Source organism: Anopheles nili, chromosome 3 (genome assembly GCF_943737925.1).
Source record: "Anopheles nili chromosome 3, idAnoNiliSN_F5_01, whole genome shotgun sequence".
Lineage (NCBI taxonomy): Eukaryota > Metazoa > Arthropoda > Insecta > Diptera > Culicidae > Anopheles > Anopheles nili.
Window position 1 is genome coordinate 34,482,640 of NC_071292.1, and position 13,069 is coordinate 34,495,708.

The 13,069-nt window shown below is 42.0% G+C and overlaps 2 protein-coding genes across 2 annotated transcripts; both read right to left on the reverse strand.

Annotated features, from left to right (window-relative positions):
* Positions 1–1,547: 1,547 nt before the first annotated feature.
* Positions 1,548–4,870, reverse strand: LOC128726067 (DNA topoisomerase 3-alpha). Its single transcript, XM_053819849.1, has 5 exons — positions 4,706–4,870; positions 3,994–4,627; positions 3,658–3,915; positions 2,270–3,574; positions 1,548–2,188 (listed from the first exon to the last, which is right to left on the reverse strand). Exons 1-5 carry the CDS (start codon positions 4,868–4,870, stop codon positions 1,548–1,550), a joined length of 3,003 nt encoding a protein of 1,000 aa, XP_053675824.1.
* Positions 4,871–5,351: 481 nt separating this feature from the next.
* LOC128725089 (transmembrane 9 superfamily member 4) lies at positions 5,352–8,540 on the reverse strand. The gene is made up of 8 exons (XM_053818808.1): positions 8,490–8,540; positions 7,963–8,369; positions 7,745–7,900; positions 7,379–7,656; positions 7,080–7,289; positions 6,409–7,010; positions 6,191–6,329; positions 5,352–6,112 (listed from the first exon to the last, which is right to left on the reverse strand). Exons 1-8 carry the CDS (start codon positions 8,511–8,513, stop codon positions 6,012–6,014), a joined length of 1,917 nt encoding a protein of 638 aa, XP_053674783.1. The 5' UTR covers positions 8,514–8,540; the 3' UTR covers positions 5,352–6,011.
* Positions 8,541–13,069: the final 4,529 nt, after the last annotated feature.

Genomic DNA, 13,069 nt, shown 5'->3' on the forward strand with positions numbered 1-13,069 from the left:
GGAAAAAATGACACATATTTCCAGTGATATCCAAAACAATCAAAACTAATGAAACAGAATCATTGTTCCGGCGGCCTTATCACGATTTGCGCGATCCTGAGATGAAGTAGGAATATTTTGCTTTACAAAACAATGTTGCACGCTCATCCTAACCACTTTGTATTACATTGGCTAAGCGTCCCACACGTGTATATTAAACGGCTTCATAGTTAACGGTTACTAAAATGACAAAAAAATCAGGCGACGAAGCAGGGATCCTTCAGCAACAGCCGGTAGGCGCGAGAGCAGGCGGTAAATCTGTGGAGCCAATGTTTGAAACAGTTGATAATGGAATGGTAAACGGATAAGAAAACGATGGATGCGACCACGGCTGTGAATGTGAATGCTTAATACGCTCCGAAATGCACTACGATGTTGAGACGTGCATCATCGTATAGAAGAGAGAGAGAGAGAGAGAGAAAAAAACCGGTAGAATGAAAGAGGAAATATGAAACGTAAAGCATGAATTTAACTCTATCATAGTTGACAATAAAGAAACAAATGGCAACCACAAAATGGCGAATCATTTGTAGGACGAAGTATGCATTTAATGTAGACAATTAACACGAGATAGCGAGAGAGAGAGAGAGAGAGAGAGTGGAAAAACGACCAAGTGCCTCCTGAAAGCTGACGAGGACGCTTCATTATTATATACATAATCGTTGGGTATGAATTTAAACTATTAAACTATCGCTTACTGTGCCGCTAGGAGATATACTAGGAAGGTTAAACAAATGTGTGTGAAAGATTGAACAGCAAATAGCCGATGCCACAGTTGTTCGAACGTATTCGCTTGTAGGTAACGGATGAGAATGCGCGGTAGAGATCCTGCTTGCAATGTGGCAAAACACGTCGTGTTCAAATGTGTGACGAAACGATCACACATAAAGAGGAAACAACAATAAATAAAATGCTGCACTTGGTTCACAACAAATGACACACTAATAGAATGGCAAATTGCACCGGCTAATAGTAGCACTCACTATCCTCGGTTGGAAAATTGGCGTTGTACATAGGAGACGAAAAGCTACGGTAGCAAAAAACACACCGATCATGATAGAATGAAATGTTCGAAAAGTGAAAATTACCACATCGTTGCAGAAGAGATGACTTATTTTTATACATTGTGACAAAAATAAAAGAATGTTTCAAAATGCTCAACATTGTTGCTTTCTATTCGGCAAGGAAGCCAAAACCGCTTATTGCAAGTTGATTGGTTAGTCAACTAAAGAAGTTCCGCCTTATCATCTATTGAAATAATATCCATATCTTCACCTAGCGGTGTATAAAAGATAAATTCTTTTTCTTTGAGAGAGTTTTTGTATCTGACGCGGATTCTAATCATGCTGGTCTGAATACATATGTCACACCTCGTTACGCGTTGGATCGAAAATAGATCAAAAGCATCCTCTCTTTCCAAAAGGAGTCCGTATATCGGCTTTCAATAAAAAAAAAGAAAAATGTTCAATGAATTACAACTTATGATTTTGTTCGACTCCTTTATTTCGTTAATAATCGCTTGCCTGGGGACATTTGTTTTTCGTGTGACCCTCTTGCCGACAAAGACCACATTTACGTGTCGATCTCGCATTCCCGTTGCTATTATTACTTGCGTTACTATTTTGTCCCCGGCTAGAGCCACTTCCGCTTCCTCCTCCATTTCCCCAGCTGGAGGTACCACTTCCTCCATTAGATGGTGGCACATTTTCATCGCCCCATTTGAAGAAGTCACACTTGCTGGCCTGATTTGTGCAAGTATAGAACGGTCGGCCTTTATTTGGTCCGTCCTTTTTCACGGTAAACCGCGTAGCCGGTATACCACAGCGGCACATCATCTCAGCCTCAGCCGTATCTGACGCAGAGGGTGTCGATTTGTTCCAAGATTTCCGATTGGCGCCTCCAGTTCCTCCAGTCGTTCTACTACCAGGACCATCGTTCCAATTGTTAGATGATTTGCCCCAACCGGAAGACCCTCCACCGCTGTTGGATGATTGCGAACCGTGCCCATAACTGGACGCGTTTCCGGATTGACCGGTTCCCCAGCTGTTGCCTGTTCCCCACGAACTGCTGTTAGATCGTCCAGCTCCGCTTGGTGGGGGTCGACGTTCCGTTTGACTACTAGAACCCCAGGAACTTACGGCGCCCGAAGCTGGTCGAGCGGGTGGCAGTGTGGAAGTATTCCGGGATCTCGGTACGTCTCCACCATTGCTCGAGTTGGGTGGAGGCCGACGTTCCGTTTGGGCATTGGAGCCCCAGGAATTTACAGCAACAGGAGCCACTCGCGCTGGTGGCAGCGTGGATGCATTCAAGGATCCAACAACTCGGACGGTGGATTCGTTAATGTTGAAAAACTCACGAAACTTGCTATCACATACAATGCAAAACCGGTACTCATCCATGTCCGTGCTCTGGAGCAGCGCGTAGTAACGTGTGCTACGAAACTTGACGGTAATTTTCTTGCTGCCACACCGAGGACACGTATCGTCGGTGACAGTGGCCTCGCGAATCGCATCATCGAACCACGCGTTATTTCTACACTCGGGAAACGCAATACAACCGAGATAGTACCCGGTGCCATCCCGTTTTTGGCGGAGGCACATTTTATTGCCACATTTGGGGCACTTGCAGACCTCCTTAATCGGTGCTCCACCGATGCTGATCGTCTCACCGCCACCATCCGGCGGTGGATCTGGCAGATCGCGATTTAATCGTTGTCCCATAGCTCGATCCAGGGCACGCGCCTTCTGCGACATAATCCGGTACACCTCCTTGTACTTGGCGATTTGATCCGCTAGCACGTCGCTTGGATTTTTGCGTCCATCGCAAATCAGCTTCAGATCGGCTTCGAGACCAGCGCGAAGCTCTGGGTGTGCTAAACGAAGCTCCATCATTTCGTACCCATCCACCAGTCCCATACCGAGAGTCCCTGGAACTAGGAAGCGTTCCCGCTCACCGATGTACCCACGCTCCTTGATCGTGTTGATGTGTTCGGCATGTGTGGCATCCGTTCCGATGCCGTGCTTTTCCATCAGCGCAATAAGATCAGCCTCGGTTAGCATGCTTGGTGCGGTAGTTGAACCCTCGTGCAGCCCCAGCTCAGTTGGATTAAACGTGTGTCCGATACGGTAGGCGTGAATTTCCTTCGCATTCCAACGATCGTACGGGTACACCTCCAGGTAGTTGCGCTCGTGGATGCATAGCCCTGAGGCGCTGAATTCTTCCTCCTCACCGACCACCACGTTGACGATCGTCTCCGAACCGGTCGCATCACGACTAACGCAGGCGAGAAAATGTCGAGCAATCAGTTCATAAACGCGCCACTCATCTCCGGACAGGTTGGTCGGCAGCTTAGTTGGGTGAATGGGAGGATGAGCCTGATCGGACTTCTTCCCGTTCCGTGGATTGGGCCCCCATTGGAGCACTTTTTCAGCGAAGTGTCCCCACTGATCACTGCTGACTTGGGCCTGCACAAGCGGTCCCAGCTTCATGTCCGCGGTGAACATGTTGGTTTCCGTACGGGGATAGCTGATTATACCTGATGGGTGTAAAAGCGATATTCATGAACAAAGTGGAACCATACGAGAGTAGGCTTATTCCGCAACAACAGCAGTAACCAACCTTGAGTGTACAATTTTTCGGCAATGGTCATCACTTGTTTCGCGCTCAGTTTGAGCTTACGGGAGCCCAGCTTTTCCAGCTCGACCGTATCCATCGGCGATGGGCGCCACTTGTTTTTCGGTTTTTGCGTAACGTTCACAACCTTTGCCACCGGGTTAGCCTGGCAGATCATTAGGTACGCCTCACAGCATTGCTTATCGAACAGGCGATTCCGTGACCAGTGAAATTCGACAGTTAAATCTTCTATCGTGTGAGTGACTGCAAATGAAGCGAGAACAAAAATCTGTGTAATGGTAGAAGTAACAACCTTCACTGCATCGCGTAAGCAATACCTACGTTTTATCTTCCAAAACGATTGTGGAATGAAGTTTTCTATTTCCTTGTACCGTTGTGCCACGAAACCAAGCGTCGGAATCTGGCAGCTGCCGTAGGACACGAGGTTGTTCGAGATGTCCTGCGGGAAAAGTTTCTGCAACCGCAACGTTTGATAGCGCGTGAATGCGGCCCCGATCCGGAGATCTAGCTCGCTGCGAACGTTTACTGCTTCATTTTGCCGGGCATCCGGTTGAACGAGATTCTCGATGGCACGCTTTATCGATGGGCCAGTGATTTCGGAGAATTTCGCACGGAAAATCTTTAGCTGCGATTTTATCGCCCGACACACGTCTATGATTTCGAAGCCAATGTTCTCTCCCTCTCGATCGCAATCGGTCCAAATGATTAGTGCGGCACATCCACGTACCTCCCTTTCGAGGGTTTTCTTGATTTTCTCGTATTGTTCTGGGCACGATTTTCGAACGGGCGCGTCAAACAGATCTTCCGGGTTACAGCTTTGCCATCCGCGGAAACTTGGCAAAAATTCGTGAGTCAGCAGATGTCCCGACACGGACGTCATTATCATTTGAATGTTTTGCCCATGCAGCCCATAGTTGAATTCGTATATTTTATTGTACGGCGAGTAGCCTTCTCTCTAAATGAGGAAATAAGATGCAAGGCTTGTAGATCAACTTCCAACACACTTTCTTAATAATAAACAATAAACACTTACCCGTTGTGATGATCCGCGTGATAACAGCCCAGCTATCGTTTTCGCAGCATCGTTCTTTTCCGCCACATTGAGGTACTTCATTGTTGTACGACATTCACTTTCTGCGTGGTGTAATTGAGAGCAGTACCTCACAAGAGGCAATCGACTCTTTATGATTCGTAGCATCCAACATCAAAGAGTAGCCTTAAATTTCACTGTGAAAACAATACACACTAGCTGTACGGCGGTGCTTGCACATGTAAATAAACATTTTTTGGTGTCAAAAAATGGCGCCATTTGTTGTATTTACGATTTTGTGAGCTGTCATTTCGCTCAGCTGGGAAAATGGCTACCGTTTATACGTAGCACGTGTTGATGTGGGATATAAACTGTTATTCTTTTAAAAAGCGTGATAGATTTGAATACAATAATGGGTTCATGCTAAATATCTAGTATTAAATAAACTGTAAAAATATATAATTAAGTGAAAAGTAGTCATACGGCAGAAATCGATCAAAAATATATGAAACAAGTCCTATCAGCTAGAAGAAAATACCAATTTTTAGGTGAGGATTTTAAATTACATTATTTTTATGCTTGTTCATAATATTGAGGCTATAATTTCTAGGAAAGGATTTCAAACTACATTAAGCCCATATTAGTTCAGGATACTTTTTATTTATCTATGTTTTCGTACCATTATACTTATCAATAGTGTATGTTACAACTAACTAAAATTGTAGATTATCATCGTACTTGCATTCTGTAGTCAATTGAAATAAAACAAGAATATAGCAAACAGATAAACAATCAGTTCAACGCATCTTTGCACAAATCGCCCAAATATGCCTAGAAAACACCTCTCAACGATTCACAGTAAGTTTAATCAACTGGCTCGTTTGGTTCTTTGTAGCAGCCAGTTTGACGAATGATAACGTTCCGCTGAGTATGCACCGAATTTCCTCTGGTGAAATTTACATCGAGTAAGTGCAAAGTGTCAAGTAAACTCTTTCATACACATAATCTCACAATTGCAAGTCGCTCTTACATGCTAAAATTGAATTGCATCCGGTCTGCTCGATGTACTATCACAACAAAAGGGTTCGGGTTTGAGTCAGTGTGTTCGGCGGCTTTTGTTTTCTGTTCTGTACACAAGGTGATCTGTTATCATCATTCCCGTTGCGTACTGTTATCGTTGTTGTAGCTTCACTTTCAATAAGCTACGAAAAAGAGACGTCTCTTTTCGTTTTAACTGAAACGAAGGTTGTTTAAGATCCAAACAACATGTTCAATTCCAACAAAATCGGATGATAGCACTAGCGTTTGATTAATCAATCTTTACGGCTCCGTAGATTTTTCGGATAAAACTATATGCAGCGAAAAATCCTATCGTTCCGGTGAGGATGTAGAAAGTAACGACCATCAAACCTACAATGAATTCACAACGAAACCATGCAAATGGACGTTTTATGGAAGGTAATGTTTTGAAGGAAAGTAAGTACTCACCTGTGTATCCTAAATAAAGCAGAGTCGGTATGAATTCGGTTATTTCCAGTTTAGTGAAGAAATAAAATATGCTATAGAACAGTATGTACACCGCGGATCCGCCAGAAACAATAAAACTTCTCCACCACCATCGATAATCCTGGTGAACAGAAAGCAATAAAATAAAACGAACATAGTAAGGCTATTGCCCTTTTTGCAATAACTGTAAAAATGCTTACCTCAGCGCACAATTGAAAGTATGTCATTACTATGGATATTTGCGAGCAGCTTACGACCAGTATGCAAAACACAAGGAACAAAAACCCAAACAGATAGTAGAACTGATTCTGCCAGATTGCAGAAAATATGAAAAACAGTTCAATAAAGACTGCACCGAAAGGTAGTATACCAGCCATCAGTATACACAAACCCACATTCATGTACCAGTGCTGATGAGGTATCTGTCGAGGAATCATGTTTGTTCGCACCGGATGCTGATATGCTTGCTTTCGATAGCCAAAGTAATAGCCCAAAAATACCAATGGTAAGGATATTCCAAACCACAGCAGGAGCAGGGCCACCATCGTTCCGAACGGAACAGCACCACTTGAGTCTTTGTCCCATATGAAGAAGTTTAAGAAGAAACAGGTGCCAAATACTAGACCCGGGTAGAACGTGGCCGTTAGGAAGCCTGCACGTTCCCAGTTGCGCCCTTTCATCGTTTTATATAGCCGCGCAGAGAAATATCCAGCGATGAGGCCCATAAACACGTATAGCATTATTCCAGCAGTCATTAGCGCTCCACGCGACGATGGTGATAGCATTCCAAGCATTGCAATAACTATAGGAAAAAACAACAAAAAAAAAGCTGATACCTACACGAACATTGTCTAATACTGTAGTAACTTACTAATCGTTATAAGCGCCATGAAAAAAATTTGTATGCCGCTCCCGATGATGGCAGCAAAGAGTCGAGGATGGCGTGGCGGACGGAATACATCTCCATGTACCAACTTCCAGCCGGTTTCCTCTAAAGTGTCTTCGATGCTGATCCCATCATCCGTATTGTACTTAGCAATGTCTCTACGAAGCGTTCTGACCATGATCATTGTCAAAATACCTGCAATACGCAAAGAGAAATGATAATTCACTTAATATAGCTCCCGTCCTTTAGGAAAATTAATGGTTTGGTTTACCTAACTGACTTACCTGACAAAAAGAATACCACCACAAGTGAATTTATGATACTAAACCAATGTATCTGCACATCGTTCATTCCCAGATAAATGTCCCATCGCGAGGCCCATTTTACGAAGGATTTCTGCCACACCACGGAGTACGTGAAGAAAAGTTCCGTTCTACCATTTGGAGTTACTGCTTGTGGCTTAGGATTGTCCGGAAAAATGCACGTATCGCCGTCGAAGCTAAGCGAGTTCTTGCTTATCGATAGCGTCTCAACCTCGAATCCGACAACGCGATATTGGTTTCTGTTGTGTGAGTAAATATAAAACGGATTAGTTATATAGTACAACAGGTACCGCTCGTATTTTAGATGAAATGTAGAACCAAACTTACTCGCTGTGAAGGTGATAAAACAACCGGAATCGCAAATGATTGTTGATAAACACGTTGGGCCCGTTCATTTGCCCTAACCGATATCCATGTTCGAATTGCAGTTCCATGGTGTCCGGATTGACGAATTTGGTTGCAACCGGAAGGTTGTCGATAATTCTAGAAAAGGATAATGCTTCATGAATATCCTATTGTTAACAACTCGCTCTGATGATGCATACAGATGCACGAAGTACTCGTGGCGTATCCTTTCTGCTACCTTAGCGGACTGGTCATGATCCCAGTTCATGGGACGATCCTTCGAATTGCACAACAGCTTACACTGGATGTTTTCCGCCATCCGCACTTCGTACGGTGTATTAACTATACGATCTCCACGAAGCACTTCGCCGAGATTTTCACTCTTGTACACAAACGTCCCATTTTTGGGCAAACATAGTTGAAGTGAATAGTACTCGTAAGGAAGCTGCGTGTGAGTGCTGGTCATTTTGACGGCTTTCACATCAATTTTCTGCCCCTTTTTGAATTCGACAGGTGCTACTCCAGGAACGTAAAATGCTGAACACTGGCCAACCAGTTGCAACAGGGTCGTCATTGCCAGCAACCACGGCACAGTCCATCGCTGATTCTACCATTAGGTAAAAAAAAATAGCAGTTAGCACACAATGTTTACAATGCGTTGGGGTACTAGAAAGGCTGTAATTGCCGCAAATATACTGCTTTAAAACACCATATTAATTCATGTTACCTGGGTTTCCATATTTGGCTTCATTTGGACAGACTAAACGAAGAATACATCGGAAAACCAACTCCAGCGACGAAGAAACAGTATTTCCACCTTTTAGCGAGCTTTTTTATACGAAAAAATACAAACAACTTTCTTCCTTTCCTTCGCTTGGACTAGTTATATTCGAATCTTTCGACGAGACATGAGCTTGTTTCTTATTAATTTGCTACTATCATTCAATTATCTGATAGCCACCATAAGAAAAACAACTATTTCCATTCAGTTTTATGTTACACTACACCACAATCCTTCTCTTACAAAAATAACAATCGGAACAATTACTTCCAGACCCACATTGGCAAAAGCTACGTCATTTTCAAATGATGTGAAATGTCAAACTCAAGGCCGTTACGAATGTCGGAATATTGTAATTTTATTTGTTCCAAAATATTAAAACATACATTCAAAAATTCTTGAAAACTTTCTGAACCAAATCTCACAAAATTCATAAACTAATGATTGTTATCCTTCAAAAATGTTCAAAACAAATTATTTGTTTAAGGGCATCAAAGTATATGTTTTGAAAAAGTATAAATTCAAATAGATATATACATTCAAAAATGTATTTGATGTAATGAGTAATAAACGAGATAAATATATAAATTGCATTTCACTGTTTAATCTATTTTAATAAAAAATGTAGTGTAATACTAATATCTACCTTATATGTATTATAGTTTGTTCGTTACATTAGCTAATCTTCTAAACAAGTGTTTGCCTGTTATGCATTTTAGCTTATGTATTTCAATGCATTCTAGTATTTGAAAACTAGCTGTTTGCTCCATAATAAATGCATATTGGACAATAAATATGCAATATATCTAAAGTTCATACAGTACTTTACCAACTGACTAATCTTAAAAAAATATAGCCACTGGCTATTATGCGCCACAATTCGTTAATTCATCACTTTTATTTCATAAATAATTAGTATTTATTTGTTTTTGGTAATGCGCATTGTTACAAATACGATACAAATAGCAATTGATCAGAGCAGAACGTGTTTGGAAGAAAAATATCCTCTTTGCTCGAAACAAAACTAGGGGGTATTCTACTTGTTGTATGAACTTTTTTTGATCATTACGATTAAAGTGAAGTTTTGTGATTGCAGAATCTGTACCAGGCAATTAAATAAAAACATTTTTTAGGTAAAATATTTTCCCAAAATCTGAATTCTTTTATTTTTTTGAAAGGATTATATAACTTAGCAAAACTACTCGAATCATATCAATCATTCAATAAACTTCTCATGTTTTAAATTTATTCAATTTGGACATTTTAGCAAGCGTTTTTAATATTTTTCATTCACTTATTACACCTTTTTATCTCTTGTAATCTTCCAAATTTCTCAACACTCGCATAGCACAGCGACATATCATAAAACTAACTAACTATATCTGCTATTGGAAGTAAACTACTAAAAACAACTCAAACGATAGGAATTGTTTCTAGATTTTTTACAAAATTCGCATTGAAGCTCATCTTTCTATTGCTGTACTAATGTTGCATCTTGTTATAGACTTGCAAACTTCCTCATTTTATTTTATACTCACTTAGCTCACAATGTTAACGAACGCTCATAATGTGGCTCATAAGCCCAACATTTCCAGTTGATACAAACAAAATGTGTTAAAATAGACATTTTCTTCCTTAATCGTGAACGAGAATGGAATTGATCTTTCGTCACATTTCGTTCAAATCATTAAGCTCTTCAAAAAATTCCAAAATGATTGTGAGAATACTTCGCACACTTTAAAACCAGACTGAACGCAATAACGATACCGTAATGGAATTTCACCTGCTACTCGCGAAACCGCTATCACTCCGTCAAAGCCGGATTTATTTCCAATGCCATCCAACTGAGGCAGATAGCCGGTAGGTGCTAAGAAAATTGTATTTAAGACGCGCCTATAAATTAACAATTAAATCTCCTTACAAAATGAATAATGTCTAGTGCTTGCAGTTAATTTGAATAATCACGATCAGATACCAGGCTACCCTCGTCTTGGAGGTAATTTAGTTAGTATCACGTGCGGTACTCGGATCTGAACCTCGAAGGTGAACCTAGGGAGCAATCTTCCCGAGCAGTGCCTTGAAGGTGTTTGCACGGTGTCAAGCATTATGCGAATCATTGCTCTTCTTCAGTGTCCCACATTCTCCCACGACGGGTCGGAGTTGTTGGTGTGTATCAAGCGCGCTAAATTCTCACCATTAATTTAAAACATTTCAGCAGCTATCGTTGAGACCGCACGTGGAAAAAAAAGAACTCCCTCGCACTGAAGAGCCAAGCCGAGCGTTTAAATTGAGCTCTCCAGCAGTATGAGAGAACTATTTATCATGCTTGCGTTATTATCTTGTGCAAAATTAAGCAAATGCGTCTTAAAATAGTTACTCAACAAGTTATGTAAAGTTTCAAACAGTCGCTGCTTGTATCGTTTCGTGCATGAGCGGAATTTAGGTCAAATGGGGAGCGAAAAGGAAACGAAACAAACGTATGGTCTCATCGCGAAATGGCCTCATCAGCATCATCCTGTTGATTCGGTGTCCATCATCGTTGCATTTTTTTTTCGCTATCTCGTTTCCTCCGGAACGCAGAAGATGTCTGCAACCCCAGCGTGGAGGCATAGTTTGTAAAACTATTTCTATGTCTTTCCGGGAAAAGGCATCTTCTCTACCAGCAACTCGAAGCCTCATCAGACACATCAAGTAGAGATGTCCTATCGAAGACGCTCCATCCCGAGTGTTCCGTCGCAGGAAACGTTCCCCAAGCAGCCATCCGGCTAACGTTAGCTTCTTTTGCGTTCATTTAAAAACGTTTATCACCGTCACAGAAAAATGGGCAGGAAATCTCAAACGCAGCCAGACACACGGCACACTTGTCTGCGGCCGACCGGGAGAGTATCGGGTTGATTTTTGCTTGCCATTCCGTCACCGGAAACGGTGTGTTTGTTTTTAACTGACTTCGTCTCAAGCTCACAAGCCGCGAGATAACGAGCACGTCGTGAGCGTTTGAATATCAGATGCTAAAGGTAAAATATCGAGTAACACACATGAAGACAACCTGAACGTCAACGGCATGGTGGAGCGAAATGCAATCCAATGGAATGCATGGAATAAAACTCGCCAAGAAGCTAAATAAATACGCTAAATTGTGTGCCCGGTGCTTATTCCTGGCCAATGTAGAATGGTTGTTGTTCGTTGTGGCAACACTACCCCTGGAGAGACCACCTGGAGAACCTGGGTCAGCTTCCATTTTCCATAAATCATGCCGTAGTTTAGGAAGAAATCAAAACCAGCTCAAAACCGTGCAGCCTATCATACTACTACTACTACTACTACTACTACTAATGCTGCCACTTCGACTGCTGATGATGCTGATACTACCGCTACTAACACCACGCCAAACAGCCGAAGCTTTTACGAGGCTTTTGGATCCGCCCACAATTTTCCAGCGAACGTAACACACCAACATGGCAGCTGGGGACGGGATCTGGAAGCCCTTGGGTTGGATGCTTTGGTCACCGTTTTCCTGCGATGCATCTCATTTCCCACCAGCCGCTTTGGTGTATTTTGTCTATTAAAACACATCGCTAAACTAGCCGCGTTTAATTATCGTACGGGGTTTTACAGGTAACGTTTTCATCAATCTCGGGCATGAATTAATGTTTCAACTGTTACTTGACCTTAGCAGCCGAAAAGCTTTGTTGCAGGAAGGTAGCAAAAAGTTGAGACAAAATTAGTAAACCATTTGGAAGCCGTGTTGCACGATTGTATGCCAAATGTCGGATAATTCTGTGCAAAAACCAAATTGTGTAACATTTTATGCAGCTTTATCAAGCAAAAGATGAATATGGTATGTTCAAATCGTTCTTATACAATCGAAACGCGTAGATTGATGCACAACATCCATAAATGTGTTTAATATTTTCGCACACATTTTCGCAACATTCTTAAAACAAAAATCCTCTACTTTACAAACAAATACATCAAAATTGATAAATCTCTACTGTCCTTTGCTACTTTCCTCAAGGTCAAGATTGCTGGCTCTTTGTTTTGCTCGTTAATGTTGAATAATGCCACCAAATTGGTGAACCGATTCGGTGCAATGCATCATACACCCACACCCACATCCACACCCACACAGGACTTGCGGTTGTAACGGTGCGCGCACACGTTCTTGCAATCCCGCAATCAGACAGTCACGGTAATGAATTCGGTTCAATCACTCTATAATGAATTTATCGTCCCGCTGCTCGTGCTGGGTTTGGTTGTGCATCAATCGATATTATACACCCACACACACACACACACGTGGCGATGCACTGGCTGATGGGTGATGGCTCAATTCCTCGTCCTGCAAATGTGGCAAGAGTGCAAGGACAGCGCCAAAAATGCGACGAGCGAAATTGAAAGCGAAACCTCGCTCAATCAGGGAGAAAAATCTATGAGAGCAATACTTTTATCCGTTGCGATAATTTCGACCATTTTTTGTTGTTGTTTTGTTTAAGCAAGAATATTAAATGATATTCAACCGGTTTTAA

What these genes read in the sequence shown, in the direction of transcription:
- LOC128726067 (XM_053819849.1), bottom strand. Translation starts at nt 4,870, where the DNA reads ATGCTACGAATCATAAAGAGTCGATTGCCTCTTGTGAGGTACTGCTCT. An exon ending in CGAAAAATTGTACACTCAAG is followed by an intron (nt 3,575 to 3,657) that starts GTTGGTTACTGC and finishes TACACCCATCAG; the next exon opens with GTATAATCAGCTATCCCCGT. An exon ending in CTCCAATGCCCAAACGGAAC is followed by an intron (nt 2,189 to 2,269) that starts GTCGGCCTCCAC and finishes CCGCTCGACCAG; the next exon opens with CTTCGGGCGCCGTAAGTTCC.
- LOC128725089 (XM_053818808.1), bottom strand. Translation starts at nt 8,513, where the DNA reads ATGAAGCCAAATATGGAAACCCAG. An exon ending in AGCCAAATATGGAAACCCAG is followed by an intron (nt 8,370 to 8,489) that starts GTAACATGAATT and finishes ACCTAATGGTAG; the next exon opens with AATCAGCGATGGACTGTGCC. An exon ending in GGTGGTATTCTTTTTGTCAG is followed by an intron (nt 7,290 to 7,378) that starts GTAAGTCAGTTA and finishes TGCGTATTGCAG; the next exon opens with GTATTTTGACAATGATCATG.